A 14,291-nucleotide genomic window follows, 5' to 3' on the forward strand; every position below is an offset into this window, starting at 1 on the left:
ATGCCCAACTTTGTCATCTTCAGACATTTGAGAGTTAATATCTTACACAGTTTTAGCACTTCTTCAATATAAGTCGTACAGGTTTCGCCGGGAACCTGAGCCCTGTTGTGCCATAGCACCTGCCATCATCGTCACCCGTCCCTCTGGGTCCTGTCGACGAGTCGCCAAGGGGACGCGACGACACAATACGACAGGGGTGCGTCAGCAGCCGCCCCGTCCGGGCCCTCTCGACGAGTCGGCAAGGGGAGGTGACTACACAATACGGCGCGGGCGACGTCAGCAACCGTCCCGTCTGGCTCCTGTCTACGAGAGAGTCGCCACCGGCCGCCCCGTCGGTCTGGTGCGCTCTTACCAGCTCTTACTACTTTGACCAGCTATCCCCAGCTAATGGCAGCTATTACCAGCTATTACCTTCTATTACTGCTATTTCTGTACATATTTGTACATATTGTATAAAGCTTTCGTCTCATCTTCGTCTGCTTCAAGACTCAGTCTCTCGTCCCGGACCCCGAGTCGCAATAGTGGATGGCAGCTATGGGATTGGCGAACCAGTATCTGAACAGCGGATGGCAAGCTGCGAGATACGAGGACCGAAGACGCCTGCTACAACGCTCGATGGCAGCTACCAGATCGACAGGCGTCAACCAATTTGGCTGGGTGAGTGCCCGATGTTTGCTTTTCATGTCGCCAGACCTCTCTAGCACAGGCAGATGTTAGTAGAGTGTTTTGTTTGTTGGTAGGCTATGGATTACGAATTTACCTTCCTTAAACAGTCGATTTTAGTTTAAAGTAAGGTAAATTTAGTGGGCAAGGAACACGAGGAACGAGATCGCGATGGAGGAATTCCAAGTTCAGGACCTCATTCAAATTTGCGAGGAGTTGGGAATTTCCGCCGGCTCCGAAAAGGCAAGGAAAGCGATTCTCGACGTGATGCGAGCGGAGGACGTGATGACCGAGGAAGCCGAAGAGGCTTGGGAGATGATTGTGGAGCGAAAGCTGGAGGCAAAGGAACGCGAGCGACGTGATAGGCGCGAGCTAGAAGGAAAGGAGCACGAAAGTCCCGAGGAAAAGGCAAGGCGCGAACGCCGTCAAGAGATTCAAACGTGGGCATGGCGCACAGCTCGATACCATCTCCACAATTTCAAAACAGGCGAGAGCATTGTTACTTTTCTTGCGGACTTTGAAAAAGTTTGCTAGAAAGATGGTGTCAACCGGGACCTCTGGTCCGAGCGGTTGATCCTGTTGCTTCCTCGTAGACTCTCGTGCGTTCTGGAACGCCTGCTAGATGAAGAGAATTGGGACTACGATGAGGCTAAGAAGGCTTTGTTAAGGCATTTTGAAGCTATAAGTCAGGCCGACTGCGAAGGCAAAGGTGATAGCGAAAATGCCGAGGTTGTCGAGGACAGGTCGCCTAGTGAAATGGTTACTAGCCCAGGATGTGTCGGAGATGATGTGGTGCCATTGGCGCACACGCTATGTGACGGGCACGAACACGATGTTGTTTCGCCGTCTAGAGAGGCCGCTTTGGGAAAAGTGTCCGACAGTGGCTCTTTTGATTAGGATAGTAGCGACAAGGCGAAGCCTGTCGATGAGAGACCGCAGGGCAAGCCGGCTAGCTCAGATGGCGTCGGATGCAGTTATGTTCTGTTAGAAGTACAGACATCTAACGACGACCACGAGGCTAGCTTGGTTTTGCCGCCCGGAGCTATGTCGTTGCGACGAGAAGGCAGGGCACCTGCGAGTACGAGTGCCGAGACCGCAAGCTTTGTGAGCCGCGCCGAGGGCAAACGACGAAGGCGCAAGCCGAGAAAGTCGGACTCGGGCGGCGATACGAGCCAGGTCAAGTGCTCCAACAACCAAGCCGTTAGGAAAAAGCGGAGCATGGTGAGCCCGAAGCTTAGGCGGCTGCTGCGTTCTGTAATAGGCGTGACACGCGTCGGTAAAGGCAGGATTTCGCAGAAATTTAGACGCCGCAAATTCCGTCTGTTCTCAGCGGTGTCAGGGGATTGCAAGCAGAGTAATGTAGCGAAGCACCGGGTGCGCTCGAAAGCTTGCTTCAATGGCCGCTTCCTTCCTGGAGGAAAGAACGGCGACGGCCTAGCGGACAAAGGGACAGCGCGCACGCGGGATCGTGGATGCGCCGCTCCCCGAGTGTTTGGAGGCAGTAGTGTGAATGTCACGGCTACTATAGGTACTTCGTGCAAATCAGCTTTGTTTTGGTGTTGCGAGTGGACAACTCGTAGACCCGAGAATGGTCGACCGGCTCGAGCGCGTCTCAAAGGGTGTGGTTGTGAGCACCAAGTGATTGTAAACGTGCCATGGTAGTTTCAAAGCCCATTCTATTAATTGTCCTTTTAGTAATCATTTTATTTTCTGTGTTTTCTTGGGATAAAGTTGAGCCGCGTGTTGAGCGTAGGAAAGGGTGGATATGCCAAGAGCGCATTTTTTAATGCTTTGGTCCTATCTTTTCGCGAGACACCGACATCTTTTAGTTGGTTGATCATTTTGTACTGATTACCTGATTGCTGGACGCTTGAGTAGCGAAAGCGTCACTGTTTTCAAGTTTTGATGTTTTTACGCTTACCTAGGCTAGACAAAGCCTAAATGCTTAATTTAGATTATGACTTGTTTTTGTATTGTACGCGTTGTTGTGTCAGTGTATAATTTTGATTCACCTTTGCTTTCGTGTCAGTAGTGTGAGTTTTAGTATTTGTTTGTTTTTTTGTTAGGACCGCTTCTGTGCTTTATAAATGTGGTGCTCGTTTTGCCGAGCGCATTTTGACAGCACTAATTGGAGGGCTATTTCTTTATGCGGTGACAGTTGTCTGATTTCATTAAGCACTTTTGCGAAGTGGCGCCCAAGCGCAAAGATTAGCAGCGCTCAGCCTTTGCGTCACGGCTTTCGGGGGCAAAATTAAGTCATCTTCGGCAACCTTGATATTTGCCAACCTGCTTGCATTGTGGTTAAGAATCGCTTACAAAGCAATTCTGATTTGATTATAACCCTCACGCATTGACAATTAAAGATAAAAAAGAAACAGTCCGTATTTCGAATTCACTCTCCGATACGTGTCTCGTGTTGTTCGGGAATTTTTTTTGTTGTTGTTTTGTTTTGTTTAGCGTAGCCAGATCTCGGAAAATGCTTTGTTCGATGATTTTGGTCTGGCGGTTTGGGGAGCATTCGGAGGGTGCTTGCTTTGGCCGGAGTGGTTTGGCGTTGTTGATTCTCGGTCGTTCCAGTGGACATAATCAGGGCCGAGCAGCAGGAAAGACCACCGGCGGGAAAATCAGCAACGCCTGCACCTCCATCGACGACGTCGCTCAACCGGAGCATCCAATCTTCCGAGCTGCGTCGGACAGCTCGACCTCTGGATGCATTGTCTGGCGGCGGGGGTGCTGTTGTGCCATAGCACCTGCCATCATCGTCACCCGTCCCTCTGGGTCCTGTCGACGAGTCGCCAAGGGGACGCGACGACACAATACGACAGGGGTGCGTCAGCAGCCGCCCCGTCCGGGCCCTCTCGACGAGTCGCCAAGGGGAGGCGACGACACAATACGGCGCGGGCGACGTCAGCAACCGTCCCGTCTGGCTCCTGTCTACGAGAGAGTCGCCACCGGCCGCCCCGTCGGTCTGGTGCGCTCTTACCAGCTCTTACTGCTTTGACCAGCTATCCCCAGCTAATGGCAGCTATTACCAGCTATTACCTGCTATTACTGCTATTTCTGCACATATTTGTACATATTGTATAAAGCTTTCGTCTCATGTTCGTCTGCTTCAAGACCCAGTCTCTCGTCCCGGACCCCGAGTCGCAACAGCCCTTTGCGAAAGCGTCTGTTCAGCGCGTTTCTTTTTTGCACTAGAGTCTCCAAACCACGCTCTGAGCTCCTCGACGAAAATCTCCCATAAGGTGAGCGTGTCTTCGTGATTCTCATACCAGACGAGCGCTGTGTGGGTAAGGGAAAACACAACATTGGACAACTGTGTGGTAGAGTTCCAACCATTAGAGCGGCTCACCCTTTGGTAGTTCGTGAGCCACTCGTCGACATCTTCTCCGGCCTTTCCTCCGAAAGTCAGTGGCACCCGGTAGTCTTGGCACGAAACGCCAGGTGCTGGCCTTGAAGTCGCGTCAGAGCCGTCGGGAATCTGGCAAGTGTATTCAGGCATGTCAGGTGAGGGTGGCGGAAGTCCGGCAAGTCGACGGCTTCGGCGACGTTGTTGCAGCGTAGGCTCCGTGGTTACGAGGTGTACCCCGCACCGTCCACCAATTTGTGACAAGCACGGGGAAAAGGGGTTTATTTAGGCGTGCAAGAGCAGGAACAGCAGGCTACGAACAGCAGGAATGGCCGCTGCACAGTCGTCGTTTTTCTCTTCTTTTCTCCTCTTGATCCGTACGTCCCTTTTACGCACTTGGATGCAACAATATATACTTTACGTGTACAGTATATACAGCGCTTATATAGCCCTTGTGCACCGCAGCGCCCCTAGCGGTCTCCATGCAAACCAGAGCTACGGACGGAGAACGGACGACGAGGGACAAGGCTCGGCCCTAAGGTGCTTCGCCCCTAAAAATCTTCGGCGCCCGATATTCCCTGCAGGCCGTGGTACAACACAACCGAAAGTGGCAGGTTCATATTGTAAACGTGCTTTCCGAAGCAGACGACCGAGATTGGTACTACCCAGTTCAGGATAGAGGGTGCTCTTTAGCACCATTTTCGCAGCGCCCCCTTGGCAAAGTAGGAGCCCCATAGCGCAGTGGTTATGACTCTCACCTTCGGACCGTGAGGACCCGGGCTCGAATCCTGCCTTGCCAAGAACGTTCATATTAGACAGTTTTAGTTTAACGTGTTTACCGTAATACCGGGCTTACCGGAATAGCGGGATGGAAACGCGCATGTACAGAATGCTAATCGACCCATACCGTTTAGCGTACGCACGCTATTTCTCAGATTTAACGTTACCGTCTTTGCCTGGTTTACGTAGTTAACGTAAAACATGGCGGCGGTCCCGGTCACCTGCTTCGAACTGAATTTGGCGTTGTTTTTGTAGAATTCACTTCGTAACAAATGACTCCGTAAACGGCTTTCGCTTAGGCTCATGCCGCTTCGACAAGAGAGTCTTATGGCTAACCTTGAGGAATTTTCGAGGTCGCTTCTTGTTTCGAACGCGCCTCAGCCTAACGAGAAAAATTTTCTCCTACGGTCCCTGTTCTCCGAGATGCGAGCGCCATCTGTCGGTAAAATCAGCAGATATGTGCGACGACAGCACATGCCCACTGATATGGGAACATTGCGGAGGCTATGGTGGACAGCTTGTGTTACAATAAAACAATGGCGTTTATTGATTCGGTACAGAACGCCAACATGGCGGCTTCTTCCTGCCACGTTCCAACGCCGAATGCCGGCTTCTGGCTCCGTGCGCCCCCTGGGGATCCAACTTGTATTTCAGTGGTGGCGCTAGCTTCCGTCACAACACTCCTTCCGTCCCAAGCTTGAGTTACGGTGAATACCGTTGCACGGGTCGGCGCGTTCTGACAGACCGCCGAAGCACCGGTGTCTGGGAAACAGCTTCAGCGTCAGCAGGACTGGTCATTGCGTGGTCACTCGGTTCCACCGGCCTAGGTAGCATGCTTGTTTGTGCCTCACCCCCCAGAGTGGCAGCACGCGCTGGCGTCGTTGCTTCTGTTTCGTCTAAAAATGGCTGCAAAATTGGCACTTGTATTTGCTGCCCATTGTCGCTGCCTCTTCCCGATGTGGGCGACTCCTCTGTGCCTTCGAGGCGGCGCCGCAGGTGGTCTGCATGTCGGTTCCACACTGTGCCATCTGCCAGCTGCACCTCAGTTGATGATGAGCTGGTGGCTCCTCCGACGACTGCTGGCACCCATCTGGGTCCTGGCCTGAAGTTTCTTGCCCAGACAGTGTCGCCAACCAGGGGAACTGGTTCTCTTCTGGCTGCAGAATCGCTGCGCACCTTCTGCTGTAACTGTCGGAATTGTACCTTGCTGTGCAAGTCTGGCTTCAGCAAATCTAACGCTGTCTTTAGCCGTCGACCCATCAATAGTTCTGCCGGGGAACGACCGGTGAGGGCATGGGGTGTGCTTCTGTACGCTAACAAAATTCTAGCAACTCGACACTCAAAATTTCCAGGCTGCGTCTTCTTGAGCTTGTCTTTTACAGTTTGTACCACCCTCTCAGCGGCCCCATTGGATGCGGGATGGTATGGTGGGATCAAAATAGGACGCACCCCATTACGAGCCAAGAACGACTTGTAGGTTGCACTTGTGAAGGCAGGTCCATTGTCGCTCACTATGACGTCTGGTAATCCATGGCAAGCAAAGATGTTGCGGAGGCATGCAATTGTCGACTCCGCCGACGGTGACGCCACTCGGATCACTTCCACCCATTGGGAGAATGCATCCACGAGTACTAAGAAGTACACACCTTGAAACGGCCCACCAAAATCGACGTGTAAACGAGACCACGCTCGCTCAGGGAACGGCCATGGCGCCTGCTGTATTGGCTTGGGAGCATTCCGATACACCTGGCAGACCTTGCACCTGCCCACCTGCATAGCCATGTCCTCATCAATGCCCGGCCACCACACGTGACTACGGGCCACTAACTTCATTTTCTCAACTCCTGGATGGCTCTCATGCAAAAGGTCCAACACTGCCGCCCTTAGTGATACTGGAACAACCACCCGGCTCCCTCTTAGTACACAGCCCTCCATCATCGAGAATTCCTCCATTTGGTTTGCAAAAGGCCGCCACTCTTGCCCTGGTGGCAAGTGTTCTCCCGACCACAACGCCACACGCAAGGGAGCTAACACTGGGTCCTGATCGGTTGCAGACTCCACTACAGCTGCTGAGAGGACACCTGGGTATGCCCCTTCCAACATGAACACATCCTGAATTCTGGAATCCTCCAGTGGAGCCCTAACAAGCGGCAGTCGACTCAAAGCGTCTGCATTGCCCAATCTCGCTCCTGGCCTGTAGCATAATCTGTAGTTGTAGCCGCTCAATGTTAGAGCCCACCTCAGCACTCTTGGCGAACTTTGAAGTGGTATGCGGCTCTCATGGCCGAACAGTCCCAGTAACGATTTGTGATCGGTGAAAATGTCAATGGGTCTTCCCCACACAAATTGGGGGAACTTCAGCACACCGAACACCACTGCCAGCGCTTCCTTATCCAATTGGCTGTAGTTCTTTTCAGCTGCCGTTAATCGCCTTGATGCAAACGCCACAGGCTTCTCCTCTCCAGACGGCATCCGATGTGCCAGTACCGCTCCAATGCCATAAGGTGATGCGTCACAACATAGTAATAGAGGTAACTTGGTGTCATAATAAACTAACACCTCTGCAGATGTCAGTAACTGCTTGCTTTGCGTAAATGCTGCTTCCTGTCTGGCCCCCCAGTGCCATGACGTGTCTTTTTTGAGCAACACGTGCAATGGGTGCAGCACCGTTGATAAGTTCGGCAGAAATCTTCGGTAAAAATTGAGGAGACCGAGGTAGCTCTGCAATTCCCGTGTGTCAGATGGGGCCGGTGCTCGTACGATGGCCTCGATCTTCTCAGGTGGTGGGTGCAGGCCGTGCTTATCGATGACATATCCCAGGTACTCCACGCTTGTTGTCTCGAACACACATTTTTGAAGCTTCAACCTTAACCCTGCGCAACTCAGTCGCCTCAGCACTTCTTCCAAGTTGTTACGGTGGTCCTCATCGGAGACCCCAGACACAAGTATGTCGTCGAAATACACGACAGTCCGGCGACAACCGCGAAGCAGACACTCAATTTCCCGCTGGAAAATTGCCGGTGCCGATGCCACTCCGAATGGCAGTCGGTTGTACTGAAAAAGTCCCTGCTGTGTGTTGATAGTCACCAATTTCTTCGACTCCTCATCCAACTCCACTTGCTGGTATGCATCCCGCAGATCCAACTTGGAGAACATCACGCCTCCCGCCAGCTGTGCCCATATTTCTTCGACCCGTGGCACCGGGTACGTCTCGATATCTGCTGCCCGGTTTACCGTGACCTTGTCCCCGCACAATCGAATTTTTCCGTCCTTCTTCAAAACTGGAACCAACGGCGCTGCCCATTCCGCGGTTCGCACTGGCCTGGGGATACCTTCTCGCTGCAACCGCTGTAGTTCCTGCGCCACCATGTCCTGCAGAGCAAATGGTACTGGTCTCGGCCTGAAGAAACGTGGTTTCACGTCCTCTGGCACTCTTATCTTGGCCTTCACTCCTGCAAAGTTACCGAGACCTTCTGAAAACACATCAGGAAATCGGCTTATCAGGTCCTTCACGTCATCGACCGAGTGCACGTTCAGCAGACTGTCGAGCGGCATACCAAAAGCTTTCGCCCAGTTCCTTCCTAGCAGAGCTCGCGTACCGCTCTTGACGACGAACAATGGTAGTCGAGCGTGTTTTTCTCCGAATTTGGCCAGCACTGTCGCTTTCCCCACGACCGCGGATTGATGGCCGAAGTAGTCTCTCAGCTTGAGATCGGAATTTTCTAGTACCATCCCTGGAAACAGCCTCGTGAACTCCGCTTCGCCAATCACCGAGTAGACGGCCCCCGTATCAACTTCCATACGTAGCGGCTGACCTTCCACGAGTACCGTGGCACAAATAGGGGGCACCTTCGGCTCCAGAATATTCACAGCGTCAGCCTGTGGGACAACGGTATTCGACAAACCGCCCTCTAGCGACCACAAATTGCCAACGTCTGACTCTTCAATTTCTTCATCGGATGCCGCGTCTACCGTTTCCACAACCTTCACCGCACGCCTTGGTTGATATCTGGCCGGTCCGACTCCTTGCCGTCCAACTTTATGTTCCGTGCCCTGCAGATTTGCTCCAGCTTCTCGTCCACTTGTGCATTTCTTTGCTGCATGGCCTCTCCTTTGACAACAAAAACACCGCAGATTCCGGAACCTGTACGACCGCTCGTGGTGCCGGCCGCCGCATCGATAACAATCACCGCCAACCTCGCCAGTTCTTGACACTCGGTTATTGGCCACTCCGTCCACCTGGCCTGTCATTATTTTGGCGCCCGAAACGGTGGCTTCCATGCTGGTAATGATCTTGACAGCGCGTTCCAGTGTGAGCTCAGACTCTTCTAGCAGGCGGCGTCTCATTGCATCATCCCGGATACCATGTACAATTCGGTCTCTCAGGTTGTTTTCCAATTCCCCGCCGAACGCACAAGGGTCTGCCAACTTACGCAGCTCCGCAACAAAGTCCTTGACCGCTTCGCCCTCCCTTTGTGTCCGGCAATGAAAATGGTACCGCTGTACTATCAGAGACGGTTTCGGTGCGTGATGATTGGTAAGCAGCTGCAGACTTTCCGTGAGCGGAATATCACTTAGTCGTCGAGGTGCCAGTAATTGTCGCAGCAACGAGTACGTCGGTCTTCCACATGAACTCAAAACCACCGCACGCTGCTTGTCATCCGAGACGCTGTTGGCGATGAAGTGTTGCTCCAGCACTTCCATGTACTCTTCCCATTCGTGTCCTTCCCCTGTAAATGGCTCCAACTTCGCCATCACGACTGGTCGCCTCTCACCGTCCGGGTCCAAACTAGGTTATTCCTCGTCGCCAGTTGTTACAATGAAACAATGGCGTTTATTGATTCGGTACAGAACGCCAACATGGCGGCTTCTTCCTGCCACGTCCCAACGCCGAATGCCGGCTTCTGGCTCCGTGCGCCCCCTGGGGATCCAACTGGTCTTTCAGTGGTGGCGCTAGCTTCCGTCACAACAGCTTGTTTCGCTTGTCTGTTTCGCTGCAGATTGGCGGACATGGGAATTAAAAATACAACGCGCTCCTGGCTTCCTTTGCGCTGCCTCTCGCACTTTCCGGACGCACATACCCATAGAATTACTTAGGTGCCCTACGTATGCGAAATTCAAAGTATTGGAATAGCGTCTCGCACGTAAACGAGCTGTACTAATACTCTCTTTCTGCAAAGTTCGTTTGCGTAACGGTAACGCTATTTCCGTAAACCCGCTATTACGCTGACGTTAAAATAAAACTATATATTGTTTTATTTATTTATTTCTCTCGGGAGGCGGCCGCAGACGCGCCAAGATGACGTCACGGCGCATGCGCAGTAGCACACAGCTGGCGGGAGCTCGACGGAGCCGTGTCTGTGTGGCGTCACCTGGTTGTCATGGCTACAGCGCGGCAGTTTAGTGCCACACGTACATTCATCATCATCCTCCTCAGCCTATATTTTATGTCCCCTGCAGGACGAAGGCCTCTCCCTGCGATCTCCAATCACCCCTGTCTTGCGCTAGTGTATTCCAACTGGCACCTGCAAATTTCCTAACTTCATCATCCCATCTGGTTTTCTGCCAACCTCGACTGCGCTTCCCTTCTCTTCGTATCCATTCTGTAACCCTAATGGTCCACCGGTTAACCATCCTACGCATTACATGCCCTGCCCAGCTCCATTTCTTCCGCTTAATGTCAACTAGAATATCGGCTATCCCCGTTTGTTCTCTGATCCACACCGCTCTCTTCCTGTCTCTTAACGTTAGTCCTAAGATTTTTCGCTCCATCTCTGTTTGTGCGGTCCTTACCTTGTTCTCGAGCTTCTTTGTTAACCTCCAAGTTTCTGCCCCATATGTTAGCACCGGTGGCGTAGCGAGTAATCTTATTCGGGGGGGGGGGGGGGGGGCTCAGGTTGCAGCGAGGCCTCCTCCTTATAAAATTTGTCGAGGGATCAAATACATGAATAATAACTGCATTGCCAATGCCATTGTATATTAGATGCTGCAAATGAATTATTGAACGCTACGCACTGTCAAGTAAACTTTTTTTCATACAATAATATATTCGTATGTCCCGAAAATTGTAGCAGAAATAACTGATATCAATGCTGCCGCGTTTTTTTTGTCTATTTATTAAGTAAAGAAAACATCACACGAACTTTAGAACTATATCAGTTCGAAACCAGCGAAGCAGTGCATGTAGCTGATATGAAAAACGTAAAGGCCATGAAATAAATAATTTGAGGACAAACATTTAGACGAATCTTTGTCATTCAAGAACCTTGTTTACATTTTTCCACATATGCAACGGCTAGAAAAAAAAACCAAATGACGCTGTCCCTCGTTGCAATAGATTGCACAGGAGCAGCTGTTACTGGTCGTGTATTGTAATTACACCGAGATTACATTCGCGACAGTGAGTACAAATAAAAAGTAGGAGTTCTGCAAAATATACATTAGAAATGCGATGATAGAATGGAATATACAAATGCGAAGATACAACTCGCTAAAGGGAAAAATGGAGTCGCTGGAAACAAAGTTCACTGCTTGTATACACAAAACCTCGCAACAAGATATTTAAATATACGTCGAAGTCTCGAATAAATCTACGTATTTAAGCAAACTTCACTGTATATCATGCGTCAAACAAGACAAATAAACATGTTGCGCAGTCACAGATAGTAAGCTTTGCCCACAGAAAGACAGGTGATCTAGGCAAGAACAAAACTATGATCGCAGAAATCATGATATGTACTCGGGCCATGCGGCGGTCGCGATAGCGCCATGTGGGTAGAATAATAAAGGAACAATGCAGAAATCTATACGAAAATGTGTAATTTAACTGCCTGCACAGCGGCAACAATTATTCTGCACCCAAAATTAAAGGAGGGTATTGGTTCGTTTCAAAAAAGAAATAAAAGCAGGTGGCTAAAAAGGAAAGAAAAGGATAAACGAAAGCCACAGATGATGCGGCAAGTTGAACTACCCAATATCCGAGTGTGTTTTTGGCAAACGCTGCATGGACCGGGCTTTCAAGAGGAGGAGGAGGAAAAACATTTATTAAGAGAAAAAAACAAAACAAGCAGGCGTCTTCCTGCTTGTGTTGGGAGGTGCCCTCAGTCCAGGGCTCCTGCGGCTCTTGCAGTCTCCCGGGCCTGCCGCACCAGTTGTTGCTGGTCACGAGGGTCCGAGCTAGTCAGCACGCGGCATCCCACTGCTCGGGTGTGGGGTTGGGTATATGCGGGGCTACCTGTATATTGGGGCATGCCCATGTGGTATGATATAGGGAAGCGTAGTCGTTACAAAGGGGGCATTTGTACGAGTACAGTGCAGGGTGTATTGCGTGTAATCTGCTTAGATGGGGGTATGTGTTGGTTTGTAATTGTCGCCATGCTACTGCGTCTTCGCGTGAGAGGGTCCTGTGCGGCGGTGGGTATTGTCGTCTGTTCAATTTGTGGTGTTCTAATATGGCGTGGTATTGTAAAGGTACAGGGTCCATAGATGCGTCCGTATCCCTCTCTTGTGGCGCCCGGGTGCCATGAGCTCGGCCTACAGTGTGCGCACGCTGATTTCCACGGAGGGACTCGTGTCCTGGAGTCCATACTATTTCAACGTCGGGTAATTGAGAGGCTTGTTTGAGGAGTCGGGCGGCGATGGAACATATTCTGCCTCTGGCATAGCTACGACAAGCTGCTTGAGAGTCGGTAATAATTGTAGCGTCTTCTTTGGTTTGACTAGAGGCGACGGCTAAGGCGATGGCTGTCTCCTCCACTTCGAGGGTGTTGGCAGTGCGGACCGTCATCGAGACCACCTCTTGAAGTTAAGGACGACAACACTGATTGCCATGGCTGCTTTTCGGGGGTACTTTCAATGAGCAAGGTCGGTCAAAATTGGTTATTGATGTCTTCGTAATTTTTGTACTCGCATAATAATTTTGATCATGATGCTAACTGCTAGAATAAACGGCTAAAATTTGTGTGGTTTTTGAAGCTAACGAACAGTTATACGTTTTTATAATTACGAGCTTATGAACCTGAAGGAACAGAGCTTTTTACTTGCATTGATTTTTGCTGCTTCGCTATCTAAAAGACAAACTTCTCTAGGCGGGGAAGTTGAGCGAAGCGGTCAATGACTTCGGACACGTTGATGCCGACGTCTCTGTGGGCGTATAGAAGCGCCAGCCTAACCATGCGTTCCACAGACATTGTAGCGCAAGTAGTTTTTTAGTAAACTCTTGTTAAAAACATTATCTCTGCGCTGGCAGTGGTCACTGGAAGGGTGACTAGAATCTGCAGCAGTTTCGCAGCATTCCGGTGCTAAAAGCTAAACACTCCCTCGATGTCGTTGGCAACCTTGCTTAGGTACCTTGCACAAACAGTAGGCTGTTCGATTCCAGCGATGTCCGTCGTTTCGTCAGGAAGTATGGAGAAGCAGATTGCTTTTGCAACTAGGCTTTCTTTGATAATTTCACCACACATTTCTATAATTTGGTTTTGTGCATCTGGGCTTCAATACAAGGCATTACTGGGGCAACTTTCCAAATGGTTCTTCAGATATGTATCTCCACAATCAGCTCGCATGTGAAGAAGCGCTCTGAAAATACCTGTATTTTCAGCGGGGGCTATGTTTAAATCCATAGGGCCAGTGTCCCTGTGGTCAGAGCCAGACCTTGTCGCCCGCAAAAAGAATTTCCTCAATAAAATAGGCCATTTACTTTCTTCTGTTTTCTGATATTTTACTTTGCCTGCCATCGATCACATTGCGCAAGCTTCCTGAAAATGTTTGGAGAAAATTACCAGCTGCTAGCTCACAGTCACGGTGATATTTAGTATTTTCGTGTGTGTGGAAGATTGCGAGCGCGTGCTTTCGTTTCTGGAATGGCTTGGACACGAGGGCTCCAGTGCACGCATGTTGGCGCAATTTTATAAGGACATTAAACCTATAAAGTTCCAGAATTGAAAAATTGAAGCACGCCTTTGGAAATGTTAGTGCACCTTTCGCGTCAAAAGTTTATGACAACTTTATACCCATGAAGTTTCCTAATTGAAATCCATGCACTCTGTAGATTCCGCGGCCGCTGCGAGATGCCACAACGCGCGCGCTTGCTATCGATAAGCCCTTGAAAGTTTGTGCTCGGGTGGGGTTCCTTGCGTGACCCCAGGTACAAGGGCGTTGCCCCGAAATCCAGCCCGAGTTCGCAATGTTCATGCCGAAATGTATTTTCGAGCGTGAAAAAGGCATTGTAGACAGAACCCAGAATGATTCCCGGCGTCGGTGGTAGTTTTGGTCGGCGGTGCAGGCCGGCACGAAAAAATTTCGGAAGGGGGGGCGGCTGAAGCCTCATCAGCCCCCCCCCCCCCCCACCTGGCTACGCCCCAGGTTAGCATCGGTAGAATGCAATGATTGTACACTTTTCATTTCAACGACAGTGGTAAGCTTCTAGTCAGGATTTGGCAATGCCTGTCGTATGCACTCCAACCCAATTTTATTCTTCTGTAAATTTCTTTCTCGTGAT

General features: G+C 50.7%; 1 protein-coding gene across 1 annotated transcript; it reads right to left on the reverse strand.

The window, feature by feature from the left end:
* Positions 1 to 5,494: 5,494 nt before the first annotated feature.
* Positions 5,495 to 8,593, reverse strand: LOC119431861 (uncharacterized protein K02A2.6-like). The gene has a single exon (XM_037699311.2). The coding sequence runs from the start codon at positions 8,591 to 8,593 to the stop codon at positions 5,495 to 5,497; it is 3,099 nt and encodes a 1,032-aa protein (XP_037555239.2).
* Between the last annotated feature and the right edge of the window lie 5,698 nt (positions 8,594 to 14,291).

The sequence above is a fragment of the Dermacentor silvarum genome, chromosome 10 (assembly GCF_013339745.2).
Source record: "Dermacentor silvarum isolate Dsil-2018 chromosome 10, BIME_Dsil_1.4, whole genome shotgun sequence".
Lineage (NCBI taxonomy): Eukaryota > Metazoa > Arthropoda > Arachnida > Ixodida > Ixodidae > Dermacentor > Dermacentor silvarum.